The sequence below is a fragment of the Myiozetetes cayanensis genome, unplaced genomic scaffold (genome assembly GCF_022539395.1).
Source record: "Myiozetetes cayanensis isolate MyiCay16 unplaced genomic scaffold, myiCay2020 scf17, whole genome shotgun sequence".
Classification (NCBI taxonomy): Eukaryota; Metazoa; Chordata; class Aves; order Passeriformes; family Tyrannidae; genus Myiozetetes; species Myiozetetes cayanensis.
The window spans coordinates 14,656,713-14,670,663 of NW_026087378.1; the positions used below are offsets into that span (position 1 = coordinate 14,656,713).

General features: G+C 49.3%; 1 protein-coding gene across 7 annotated transcripts in view; it reads right to left on the reverse strand.

The window, feature by feature from the left end:
• P4HA2 (prolyl 4-hydroxylase subunit alpha 2) overlaps positions 1 to 13,617 on the reverse strand; it is a 29,092-nt gene extending 15,475 nt beyond the window's left edge. For 3 of the 7 annotated variants that reach the window (XM_050311974.1, XM_050311969.1, XM_050311973.1), the window contains exons 1-5: positions 13,549 to 13,565; positions 10,325 to 10,427; positions 4,511 to 4,607; positions 2,726 to 2,822; positions 1,396 to 1,547 (exon numbers count right to left, since the gene is read on the reverse strand). In XM_050311974.1, the coding sequence (XP_050167931.1) occupies positions 1,396 to 1,547; positions 2,726 to 2,822; positions 4,511 to 4,589 (328 nt within the window). In that variant the 5' untranslated portion in view covers positions 4,590 to 4,607; positions 10,325 to 10,427; positions 13,549 to 13,565. Of the gene's footprint in view, positions 1 to 1,395; positions 1,548 to 2,725; positions 2,823 to 4,510; positions 4,608 to 10,324; positions 10,428 to 11,516; positions 11,535 to 13,471 lie in introns of those variants that run through there. The other 4 variants (XM_050311971.1, XM_050311975.1, XM_050311970.1 and 1 more) reach the window with 3 other exon arrangements.
• Between the last annotated feature and the right edge of the window lie 334 nt (positions 13,618 to 13,951).

The window sequence follows — 13,951 nt, forward strand, 5'->3', positions numbered from 1 at the left end:
GAGCACCAGATTAACACAGAAGAGGAAACATCTGCTTTGGCTTGGGAAATGAGATTCAAATAATCCAGATTTAGAGCCTTATTAGGCTCATAAGTTATAAACACATTGTTGTCAGTCCCATTTTAAGAAATACACTTAATGAGCAAAAGACAAAGGATAAATAACTAAACCCCTCAGTTTTCTTGTCACACAATTACTGAAGTACAATGTGAATCTAGCAATCTTCATTTTCCTGTAATGTCTCTTTTTGGCATGAAACTATAAATAGTTTTCATCAGTTCTCTTGCAATATCCATAGAGACAACTGTGGATTATAGTACTGGTCAAGGATATCCAGCTCTGAACTCCAACCTGTAAAGCCATAAAAGCTTCTCAAATCTCAGTTTAAGGGACAGAGACCCTCTTGCAGGATCCCCTTAGTAGGGTAGGACCTTATCCAGTGAGAGGTTTAAATCTGACAAGTAAAGCCAGGTGGCATTCAGAAATAAAATTAAATGCACTACATAACATATCCAAGGCTGGCTGGGCAGAACTTGGAGCCATCACCTTAAGGAAAACAAACCAACCATTTCCACTCATGCAGCAAGAAAAAGTATAAAAGGAAACCTTTAGGAAAAGAACTAGTGACAGAAGTACTCAAAAGAATTGAGCATTTTATTTCCATCTAGGATGACTATTCCAAAAGGCAATAAAAGTCTTGGCTGCAAAAAACTTCCAAGTACCTAAACTTTAGCATATGCAGAGTAGAAAGGGAAAACATGCAGTGTTCTGCCTGAAAAACATTGCCACCTCTCCCTCACTTTCAAGGACTCCAGTAAAAATAAACCTTTAAAAAACCCCAAAAAACTAGGGAGGCAAATTCAGTCAGACCCTTTGACAATACGATGCAAACCCAAGGATTAGTATTGGAAGCATTTGATTGACAAGGATAAGTTTACAGATAGCCACTGTTATCAACAGACTGACTGAACATCTGCCAACTCAGTGACACAAACTCATTCACCAATTCAGTGTGGGACTCATTTTGATTCTTAATCTTATCTATTGATCAACATGATTAAAAAAACAAAGATCAACGAGAGAAGGAACAGACCGGGAAAGCAGATGAAGTAGTTTATGTATAAAGGAACATAACACAACAGTTGCCACCACAGCTGACAACTTTAGCATATCCACTTCTCCCTTTTCCCCAAATAAACCAGGTAACACTTTGAGTCTTCCCTGAGGAGTGTTTCAGTGGCAGCTTTCACTTCCCTGGCTCACCAGTACACAAGAGGCCAGTCATTAGTTTGACTTGGCAATTCAAAGCACAGCTGAGCTTGTGGTTTGCCAGAACATGAGGGGTGCACAACTGTCCTAAGGCTGCCTCCCAGCAGCTCCCCAGGAACTCCTTACCGTTTGTTGTGTCCTGAAGAACCAGGTTTTCCAGTTCCAGCCAGTCCGTGTTTAAACGTTTCACGAGCTTATACGCATTTACAGGGTGTGCCAGGTACCCTTCTGGATCAGAGGTTGATTTGCTGGTCAATGCATCCATTTTTTCAGCCCAGCTGGAATGAGAAGTGTGCACCTCAGCCTGAGGACAATTCATGAATGCACATCTTCCTTAAGTTATTCCCATTACGCACCTAAGTCAAATTACTGCTGCTTTTGCTATCAAAAGCAGCTTTCAACCTTTCAACTTCAGAAGTACAAAGAGGATTTTTAAAAATTACAGTTGTCTCTCTTAAAAGGAAATAATTTCCCTGCTTCATGTTTTAAACCTTACTACAGCTGGCATGCATCTCACTTGCAAGAGTCATAAAAACACCAGTTCATACACAGAATGAACAGGCATTGTCTTTATCAATCTTGAGGAGACTGCTTCTCCTCCCAAGGGCAGCTTTTCAAGAAAAGAACATTTTGTGTATATGTCACCAGATTTCCTACAATTTCACTACTCCATAGCCCCATCCTCACCCTGCACTCCCAAGGGGAGCTCAGACTGACACGTACAGCCTGGAGTTCAGAAATTCTTTGGCAAGCTTGGCTCCTTTCAGAGCACTGGGCTCTTCTGAACTTGGCCCTCATTTAGACTACCCTAGTGTCACACCCTAGCAGACATTGCTTTTGGCTAGATAAGCATTAACAATCTTCCTGAGGGACACAGAAAACAGCAGTTGTCAGCAAGAGCCTTTCAAGTGATCCAAGCAATCAGGACAATGTCAGAGATGTGCCACAGCCAGGTCAACAACTGAAGGGAAAAAGGTAGGAGAACTGCCCCTGAGGGGGGTCTGAGGGCAAAGCCAGCACGGGAAGGAATCCAGGGATTCAGTCTGCACCACCACACAATGCCAGGGGCACACTTTGCCCTTGTAAGGAGGGCTGATGGCATCAAACAACAGGTAGCACAGAGCACTGGCACACACAGGCATTCAGCTCACATGGCAAGACTGCTCTGATGTGACCTGTGTCCTCTCCACGGGAGTTCTGTGATGGCACAAGAACCAGGCAAAGAAGGGCCCAGCAAACCACCCTTTCTAGAGAAGCAAATTCTAAATTCTATTTAAAGCAGGGACCCTTCCTTGCAGGTTTATGGACAGAAATTAAGCAGAGTTAGTACCTGTGGTCTCACTGTGATCATCTGCTGGGGAAATACCAACGGCACAGAGTGGTGACAGAAAGGTGGGGTGATTGAACAGAGATGAGCTATTTTGTCACCTTTCATTATACAAACCTCCTCCCCTACCTTTTAATCTGAGAGAGCTTGTTCTCCTCTGCTCGGATATATTCCTTCAGAGACTGGACCAAGTCTTTCTCTGCATAAATCAGGTCTGTCATTTGACCTAAAAAGAGACAGGAGCAAATGTTCATCAGATCTAAAAAAGGGGTGATTTCCAAGTGCACAGAAGACAAACCTTAAATGCTCTGGGGCTATGAAAACCACCACAAACAGCAGACAAATGAAGGGTGTGCACTTCAGTGCCTGTAAACCACAACAGCTATTAGACATACAAGTCTGGCATTCAAATCCTTCAAGGGGTTTTTGAAGTCCCAGCTTCGGTGGCTCGTGTAGCTTTGCTGTGACCCTCCCACTCACTTTTACTATTGCAAGTGTATGCAGGACAATGAAAATAAAGGTTTGATATTCATAAAGCTATTGAGTCAAAGCAATAAAAGAGCCAGAGTTGCCAAAGCATCTGTGTTACATATGGATACAGATTAGGTCACACTAACAAATTATTAACCTAATCACTGGCATCATTTAAATTTACAGCTCTGCAATATGGGTAACTGTGGAAACACAACCTAACATTAAGTACAGAGGAATTTCAGACTAATGTCCACAGACTGACACACAGGCTCTCTCCTGATTAGCATTAGTGGAAATTGCTAACATGTCTGTCCTAATTGCTATGACAAACTTGGCTTTTCAAAGCCCAGACCGAAAGACCGGATGAGATTTGCAAATGCAGCCACAGCTTTGGCTTCAGCATTCCAAAGTCATTATTAGTGAGGCATGATTAAGCAGATAGAAGGCAGCAGGCTGTGCTATTTTCAGAGTTAGGAAAGGTTCAGAAACAGGTAAGTGGAAAGAAAGGGTGATCCTTCAGGGAAACTTTGTATAAAAATCTCCTTAACTTGGGAAAATGAGAGCCAAACAGTGGACATGCAGTTAAATATTGTTTAGCCAAGCCAGGAGCACGTGAGGAGGTTGGCAGGGGAACACTGCTCGCTCTGCCTGGCTCCAGCTGAGCGGTTCCACAGGGGTGCAAAATAACCCACCAGGAGTTCTGAGCTTTGCCATTCACAAACACAGCTCCACGGACTCAGAGAAGGTCCTGGAGAACAGCCAGTGGTAGTTAATCAGCCTCTAATGCCCTTATGGAGGGGAAGTCCCCACACTGCTCCATGGGAAAACATTGGACCAAGGAACAGCAGAAAACTCTGTTTGTGCTTATTTTGAGGCTCTACCACAATCAGACTTGGTTGTATCACAGCTATTAGAACACAGGAACTAAAGTGTCACAAAGATCAATTTGGTTTTAGGATTTATAATAATGTGAATTCAGGATTTACTCAGGCCTAACAAAACACACAAGGTAAGAGGGTTATTAGTTTTTACGTCTGACACCCAACTCCAACTTTTTGGGAAAACAGGAGACATCAGGTACTGTGAAAACACATATTTCACATACTTATCATTTAAATTGTTTTCATAAATCAAATTCAGGACTAAACTTTTTAGCATAAAGTTGTGCTGTGTTAAAGATAACAACAGATGCACAGTTCTTAATGGAACACAGACCCTGTCTCATTTTACTGACAGAGGCCCCAGAGAAACTCGTATCCTGTTGGTCACAGTGTGCTAAATCACCCAACTGCAAACAAACTGCACTGATGCTGCAGAAGAGCAGCGTTTCCTAATACAGTGTTTGACAGGCCATGTGAAGAAAGCCATATGCTTCAACTGCAAACTTGAACAGTCCTGGCAATCCCAGTAACCCCATCACAGCACTGGTTCTTTCCAGACCTATGGAGGTGAAGAACTCTGCTTCTGTGTGCCAGAGCAAAACACAGGTGAAGAACACCAACTGCAGCCAGGGCTTCATCTTCCAGACAGCTCAAACCTGTAACAAATTAAAAGAAAACAGGAGGAGTAAAATTAGTTAATTTATTTGTGAGAAAACAAGCCAAGGCATTAATCTTTATCTTCAGTCATTTTATCCTCATGAAAATTATTTATGTCCTTGAAAGACTGAACTCTAATTAGTAAAGCTTGAAAAAAAGTCTTCAACCACAAAAGCTGTTACTTAACAGTCTTAAATGCTATCTCATATACTCTTTGGGATTTACATGAAAGGCACTGGAAAGCCCACAGGAGAGAAGGAATGGAAGCAATATATTGTCCACTGAGACAGTGAGAACAAGCTCTTTTGCAAGAGCAGCTCAGTGCCTTCCATGTCACGCATAACTAGAGCTGGAAAATATGAGACTCACAAAATTGTATTATATTCCAATAATAATAAGTCTAAATTAAATGGTCAGACTTACAGCATGCTATAAAACTCAGTTATATAAAACCTGTCTAGAAACATAAATAGTGAGAAAGCCAAATAGAGAAATAGAGCATTTTGTAGCATGGGAGTGGCAGCAACGGTTGGAAAAGTTAAAAGTGAAATTTCCAGCTCTGCTTATTCAAGATGCATCATCTCAGCATACTGGCCTCTGGGCACAGGCCTTATGACTTCTGTATTTCCAAGGCTGTGCCAGTTCAGAAACCCAGCCCCAGAGGTGGAGGCTGAAAGCAGATTGCTGTGCTTCCAAAAGCACGGCCTGGGGGAGCAGGGAAGGGAAAGGCAGTCCAAGCAGACAGGGCCAGGTGAAGTAAGGGATGCAAGGTGTGTACAGAAGAGCCTTCTGCGAGCTGGAATCCTCTTGGGAGATCTGAGGGCCAGGATCACCATTTCCAGTGGATTTATGAGGTGCTTGGATGCACTTGGATCAGCCCACAGCTCCCTGTTCACCAAGCAGGAGCAGGCAGCACAGCCAGCCCCGAGCAGGAGCACAGCTGCTCCAACAGCAAGCTCAGGAACACCCCTGCACAGCGTCAGAGGGGAGGTGGCAGCTCTTCACCTTCATCCAACAAGCAATTAGTCCTGTTCCCTACCCAGTGGAACTGGGTACACCGGTGGCTGCAAATGACCACCTGCAGCCTGCAACCAAACACAGCAAAAATGCAGCTATTTGGGACAAAATGGAACCACTTAATCTGACGAGAAAGGGGAATGGAGGGGAGAAGGGAAAATACATGGAATATCCTAACATTTCAAGCAATGTAGCAAGTAGGAAGATATTAAAATAAGATAATTCTGGAAAAGCTCTAGCTTGTTATTCCCTTGGGCTCCACACATCTGCCTGCATGACAGGAGGCAGCAGATGAAAAGTGGATATTGCCCTTTCCTTCCGGGATTATCAAGCCCACAGAACAGCAGAAACCCTCACCCTCAGCTGAGGGCCAGGGCCACAAACACCAAACACACCAGTGCCACCAGCATCACTGAGAACATCAGAAATAGCCCTGTGTATTACCACATGGCAAAATAATTGGTTTTAAATTATTACCCTGCTGTGTATTACCATATGGCAAAATAATTGTTTCTAAATTATTCTTTCGATTGCTTTACAAGACTACACAAGCAATCAGAAACATTTACCACAACAGTTTGCAAGCATGAGTAAGCAGGAAAATGTCTCACAGCACCATCACTAGTCTTCTCCTTTCTCTCTTCTGTTTCTCACCCCCCTGCAAACCACATATTCCCAAACTGCTTGTTGAAGTTAGTTTAGAACTAGTACATGGGTAATCTGAGAATTGAGCAAAGCTGAGTGAACAGTACCATGCAGAGGTCTGCCAATACTACAAGCCACAATAAGTGATGTAGCAGAAAGCCCAGCGAGTCGAGAACACTTGGGAAGTACATTAATTTGGATATATTAAGCCTTGTCTGTCCATCTGCATAGTCTGTCATCATTTAATGGAGTGGTTTTTTGGATGCACAACAGAAAGCCTGGGAGAACAATTACAAGGGAATTTTCCAGTTAAAACAACACAGTTCTACATTCTGCTGCACCTCCTCACCATGTTCTCTCATGGCTGAGGATATCTGCCAAGAAGTACACTTACAAGCTAGCAGCTTGTCTTTATAGCAGATCTTTAACAGCTTTACCATCCTACTCAGTTTTACTTGAGTCAATAAACAGAAACTTCAGTAAACAGAGAAAGCAGCTCTTGCTGAACAAGCAGGACACCTGGCTGCAGGGTTTGCAGATTGTTTGTACACATTCTTTTCACAGCTGTTACTGGGAAACCCAGCACAAATAATGAGTTACAGGAGGCTGAATAACCCCAGTCTCAGACAGCAGGAGCATGTGTGCACAGACACACGTATGCCTGCCCACCCCAGCCCAGCTGAACCACCTGCCAACAAAGAGGGCAAGAGAGGCAGAAGGGGCACCGACAGCTCCTGCCTCAATAACGGAGACAAATATTTACAAAGCCAGTCTGGTTTATTCAAACAAATGCCAGATAATAAGCCTGTGTAGAACAAATACTGCCTATGTTCCTGGCTTTTTTTTTTTTTTTTTTTTTACATCTTTACAGTGTAGTACCCTAATGAATCATTGCTCCCACTGGAAAGAGTGCTGTCAGGCTTCAGAGAGCACTGGCAGCAGGAAAGAAGGTCCTTCTAGGCAAAATAGACCAGGCTGGAATTTTAATTCACAAGTTAAACTGCATTCTTTCTTAAATAAAAGCTCTTAATCACAATGATATAAAAATACAGAGCTGACCCATAAGAGAAAAGTTGCTTGCACACCTACCAGGGTTATCAGTTCCTCACCCGCTCAGAATCCAATCTCCAGTCACAGGAGACTCGAGCCAACTCCCAGAGCCAGGAGGGAGGACTTTTTTTCAGGTCAGAAGAGGAAACAAACACCTATTACTCATTCAGTGCCTTTAGGACTCAACTTCTGATCAAACTGATATGCTGCAATCTCCTTTGTTCACCACAGAACAAGAGTCCTCCAGCTGCCTGACAGTCTAAGTAGGAACAGGGACTAAAAAAGCAAGTCCCTCATCCAGGCTTCAAACTTGCACACACCTCTCAGGCAGAAGAATCACATTAAGTGGAACCAATGTAAGATCAGTCTGTGTAACATAAAGAATTACAGTTATACTCCTTATTGTGGTAAATCAGGCCAGAGTGTGACTCGTGCTCTTACGTGAACATTCATTTTCTCACATGAATTCCAGAATAAACCCCATAAGGTTCTTCCACTCCACACTTCGGGGTGACAGCACTCCCTTTGCTATGGGGCTTCTCTAGGGAAGCTGTGGATCTGGGATGGGATGTAGCTGCTCCAAACTGCTACCACCAAAGTCACCTCTCTTTCCAAGGGCTAGGTGTGGGTGGAATTTTTTTCAGAGCATACAGCAATGGTTTCTTCCAAGAAATTAAGGTAAACCACTGTTCCCTAGGCTGGCTCCATTCTTACAGACCCACAGGTTGCTACTGAAGCATAAAGTTTGGGAGACAAAGTATCCCAACTAGATGCTGTCAAAATCTGATTAAGATACCATTTTTCCAAACTACCAGAATACAATGTACAAGCTGCTGACAAGCGAGGGTTACAGCCTGCCTCCTCCTCTGTGCTTGCCTGTGCTATCAAAGACACCTGGAAAAGCACTCCTAAAACAGCTGCTTCCACATGTATCTAAATTTAAAATACTCTGGTGAAGTCCAACAAGCAAATCACTACTTCAAGGTCACCTCAGGGCACAGATGAATTCTCGGTGCACACAGGCCAGGCTCTGAGGTATGGCCCGTCCTCAAACAGCAGCTCGAGGTCAGACTCTTGGACCAGACAGGTCTCTCTGGGGCTTCTCCAAATGCCAGTGCTTCCCACCCTGTCCTATTGCTTGCAGACACAGCAAGAAGTAGTGGTTGCAGATGGCTTCATCCCCATCCCCTCCACAAACAATGGAGCTCCAAAGGAGGCAACAACCTGCTATCAGTACTGACTGCAGATAAGGCTAATTAGATTTCAGTGGAAAATGGCACAAACAAAAAACTGCAAGACTGCTTGCTTAGAGCCAAAAGAAGGGCTTAATTGCAAACAGATTTTCAAGATGTTGCCATGGAAGAGCTTCTCTCAATATCAATCAAGAAAACCATCCAGCTTGTAGCAGTATTTCAAGTCTTGCAGATTAGTCTGACACATGATAGCAGCTATAGAACTATTTAGAAACTATTAAATGCTAAGGAAAGATTCATTTTATCCTAAGAAAAAAACCTACAGCATTGCCTGAAGACTCTGAAACAAGTACTTGAGACCTGGAATTCATTACCCACATGCACTCAGATGCTCCAGTGTTCAACCCCTCCTCTGACCCAAAGAACTCTTGATTTAAACACCTGTCAGAGCCCCACAGACCCTGCTGGTTTATTCTGGGCCTCATGCCAGGAGTCACCTCACTGCCAGAGCAGCCCACACTCACCCTCAGTCCTACCCAGGGACACACCAGGCACTGCTCCCCTGCAGCACTGGGAGCCTCCTCACAGGTGAGTTCTCTCCTCATCATCAAGTAACTGCATCCCAATCCCTTCCCCCAGTGCATGTTGGCTTTACTGCTCAAAGCAGCTTGTGCCAACATCACCACCTTTCTTTACAAAGGGTTTAATGTGCACCTGAAAACAATTATAATTGCCTAGCAAATAATACATTACAATTGCCTTGCATTTTTCATGGCAAGCCAAAAGAAAATGAGGGAAAGTTGCTCATTTGCAAGCATTAACAAGGATACAGCACATTCACACACAACTGCAGGCATTTCTTCTAATACAAAATAAATTACAACTACCTTAGAAGCCATAATCATCTTGATTAGCTCCCCACAGTTTTTTAAAGCCACAGCAAAGAATGTTTCTTCCACACTCCAGTAGACAATAAAATTGATGCCAGTCTAAGGCACAGCAAATCTGCCTTTACCTTGCTCTGCAAGCTCTGCCCATATGAAGCAGCCTGCAGTCAGATCCCACACTGCCAGTGAAGGCAGCAAGACTCCATGCTCTCTTTCCACTACAGCTTGTTTTTTCAGCATTAGCATTTAGACTGCATTTTACTGTGCAAAGCCCATAACTTTGGTATATCATCATACTTAACATAACCTGCTCCCATACAGCAGAAAAAACCATCTTCCTGTTCAGAGATTAGACTGGGGGTTTTCTTAATATTAAAAGTTCTGTCAGTGAACTGTTTCTTCCCATTAATATCAGCAATTTAATTAAAATCAGACATTATCTCAGAGCTGTGGGGGTTGTCTTTGCTCTAACATCACCCTAGAACGTGCCCACTTTCCATACTCCACGTTCCCATGTCTCTGACATATAGAAAACCATACACAAAAATCAGAACTACTCATAGGAAAAATATCTATGTTTACAGCTTGCTTCTTTGGAAGTTTGCCAATGTGCACAACATGGAAATTATAAACAGATTGAATTCCTGACTTAAACCTCGACTGGAAAACTTCTTATGCTAACTGGCAAATCCTGCTCCCTCTGCTGTCACTGCCTTTGAAGTACACAATTCCTGCATTGCTTCCCAAAGTATGATTAATCACATTAAAAAATTGAATCTCGAGAAATGATGGCATTAGCAAGAAGCCACATTCTCGTCTGTTAGTGTCAGAGCAATGCCAATTTACAGCTGCAGAACAACGCTCTGCTTGCGAAATGTGAGTGGCAGTTATTGGTTGCTGTATATATAAATACTCACAACATACCTGTGGGATTATTTCCAAGTCCTTAATGCCAGAAAGATGAAGTATTACCCTGGTAAAGATGGCTGCAGTGGCCACTCAGCTCAGCTCCACCCTCACAGAGCACCTATAAAATTGAAGAGCAAGAGATTTTGTTACAAAAATGTCTTCTGGGGAAGCTTACCTTCAGTATTTACTACTGAGGAAGAGGGGTGATTACTGGCTAGGAACACCAAACATCACAAAGTCGGACAGCTCCAAAAATAGTCTTTATTTACACATCCTCCCTGCTTCCAGGTTACAAGGACATTCTTTGCTGCCTGGAATAAAATCACTGCTGTCTGGTCAAAGGCATGTTTTGCATTACTATGACATAACAAGCCGCTGCGCCCCAGCTGAGCTGCGATAACACCCGAGTGCCTTCAGCTCTCACAGCCTTCCCCGCGGCGGCCGCGGTCCCTGCCCCGGCCGCGGTCCCTGCCCCGGCCCCAGCGCAGGGCATGCACGGTGTGTGCCCCGACACCCGGGACGGGCTGCTCTGGGACAGCACAGCCCGGGCTGGCACAGAACCAGGCGTGAGCAGAGCAAGGGCGCTCTGAACACCTTCACGAAGCATCGCTCGCTCCGTGCCGAGCCTACGGCAGGCAGGGACCGCGCACGGGCAATTAACGCGGCTGGCACATCCAGCTGGGAACACCAGCCCTACCGAGCCCAGGGCAGGGAAAAGGGGAGCCAGCCCCTGCACGGTGTCTGTCACCCTGACACACTGACAAACACCCAAGGGATGTTCTCCCCGTTGCCGAGCCGCCGGCCCGCAGCGCCCGGCCCGGGGCGGCCCCGGACCCGCCGAGCCCCGGCAGCGCAGCGGGCACTGCCCGGGCCGGACGAGCGCTTGAACTCAGCACGGCAGGGCTGGACCCGCCGAGCCAGCGCCGAGCGCGGCTCAGGGCTCAGCGTTCCCGGCTCAGCTCCCGCAGGCGGGACCGCTGCGAGCGCGGGGGCTGCGGCACCGGCACAGCCCCGGACCGGCTCCTCAGCCCCGGACCGGCTCCTCAGCCCCCGTCCCGTCCCGTCCCTCACTCCCGCTCCCTCACCGGAGTCCCAGTCCCCCCAGCTCTCGCTCGCTCCTCTCCCTCACCGCAGTCCTCACCCGTGACGGGTCTCCTCCTCCCTCACCTGGGTCCCGCTCCTCACTGGCTCTCTCCTCCTCCCTCACCGGGTCCCGCTCCGTGCTGGTCTCTCCTCTCCCTCACCGCAGTCCGCTCATACCGCTCTCGCTCCGCTCCCCCCGTTTCTAGAAGCGCCCGGGCCGTTCCAGCCGCGCCGCCGCTCGGGCCCCGCCCCCTGCTGGCCCCGCCCCCGCCGGGCCCGCTCCTATTGAGCCGCCGCCACGTCTGAGGCCCCGCCCCCGCCCCTCCCTCCGCCGTAATGCCGCGAGTAGCGGCGCACACCCAAACTCCCCCGTCCCGGCGCTCCCCGGGCTCGCGGCGGGTGTTCCTGGCTGGAAAGGCATCCCCAGGGAACCGAACACCGCAGGAACCCAGCCCGAGCCGTGGGACAGCCCGCCTGGGCTGCACGCCTTCCTGCGGCTCGCAGCTCCTGCGACTCGGCACTGCACCCAGTCTCCAGCGCCTCCTGAGCCCCGGACAGCCGCGGGGCTCGGGGAGGAGGAGAAGGATGGAAATGAAGGACAATAATGTCAGTGCCGGAGGGTGACCGGCCCTGCGAGCAGGTGGCGGGTCCGGGGAGGAAGGCAGGCTCCGCGTGGGCTCCCCGAGGACAGAGCTGGGATCGCGGCACAGCTTCGCGGACCGACGGCACAGGACACCGGCACGGCTGGGACTGAGACAAGATCGTCCTCCAGCTCACCAGGACATCCCCAGCTCAGCAGAACATCCCCAGCTCACCAGGACATCCCCCGGCTCACCAGGACCAGCTGCAGAACAACGCTCTGCTTGCGAAATGTGAGTGGCAGTTATTGGTTGCTGTATATATAAATCTCCCCTTCATACCTGTTGGGATTATTTCCAAGTCCTTAATGTGTCAGAAAGATGAAGTATTACCCTGGTAAGATGTGCTGCAGTGGCCACTCAGCTCCAGCTCCACCCTCACAGAGCACCTATGAAATTTGAAGAGCAAAGAGATTTTGTTACAAAAAATGTCTTCTGGGGAAGCTTACCTTCAGTATTTACTACTGAGGAAGAGGGGTGCTTACTGGCTAGAACACCAAACATCACAAAGTCGGACAGCTCCAAAATAGTCTTTATTTACACATCCTCCCTGCTTCCAGGTTACAAGGACATTCTTTGCTGCCTGGAATAAAATCACTGCTGTCTGGTCAAAGGCATGTTTTGCATTACTATGACATAACAAGCTGCTGGGCGCCCAGCTGAGCTGCGATAACACCCGAGTGCCTTCAGCTCTCACAGCCTTCCCGCGGCGGCCGCGGTCCCTGCCCCGGCCGCGGTCCCTGCCCCGGCCGCGGTCCCTGCCCCGGCCGCGGTCCCTGCCCCGGCCGCGGTCCCTGCCCCGGCCCCAGCGCAGGGCATGCACGGTGTGTGCCCCGACACCCGGGACGGGCTGCTCTGGGACAGCACAGCCCGGGCTGGCACAGAACCAGGCGTGAGCAGAGCAAGGGCGCTCTGAACACCTTCACGAAGCATCGCTCGCTCCGTGCCGAGCCTACGGCAGGCAGGGACCGCGCACGGGCAATTAACGCGGCTGGCACATCCAGCTGCGAACACCAGCCCTACCGAGCCCAGGGCAGGGAAAAGGGGAGCCAGCCGCTGCACGGTGTCTGTCACCCTGACACACTGACAACACCCGCTGGGATGTTCTCCCCGTTGCCGAGCCGCCGACCCGCAGCGCCCGGCCCGGGCGGCCCTGACCTGCCGAGCCCCGGCAGCGCAGCGGGCACCGCCCGGGCCGGACGAGCGCTTGAACTCAGCACGGCAGGGCTGGACCCGCCGAGCCAGCACCGAGCGCGGCTGTGGGCTCAGCGCTCCCGCTCAGCTCCCGCAGGCGGGACCGCGCGAGCGCGGGGGCTGCGGCACCGGCACAGCCCCGACCGGCTCAGCCCCGGACCGGCTCCTCAGCCCCCGTCCCGTCCTCACTCCTGCCTCCTCACCGGGTCCGGGTCCCCCTCCCACTCCGCTCGCTCCTCTCCCTCACCGCAGTCCCACTCCGTGCGGGTCTCTCCTCTCCCTCACCGGGTCCCGCTCCCTCACCGGGTCTCTCCTCTCCCTCACCGGGTCCCGCTCCGTGCTGGTCTCTCCTCTCCCTCACCGCAGTGCCGTGCCGCTCCGCTCCGCTCCCCCGCTTCTAGAAGCGCCCGGGCCCGTCCAGCCGCGCCGCCATGCTCGGCCCCGCCCTGCCTGGCCCCCGCCCCGCCGGGCCCGCTCCTGCTGAACCGCCGCCACGTCTGAGGCCCCGCGCCCGCCCCCTCCTCCGCCGTGATGCCGCGAGTAGCGGCGCACACCTAAACTCCCCCGTCCCGGCGCTCCCCAGGCTCGCGGCGGGTGTTCCCGGCTGGAAAGGCATCCCCAGGAATCGAACACCGCAGGAACCCAGCCCGAGCCGTGGGACAGCCCGCCCGGGCTGCACGCCTTCCCGTGCGCTCGCAGCTCCTGCGACCCGGCACTGCACCCAGTC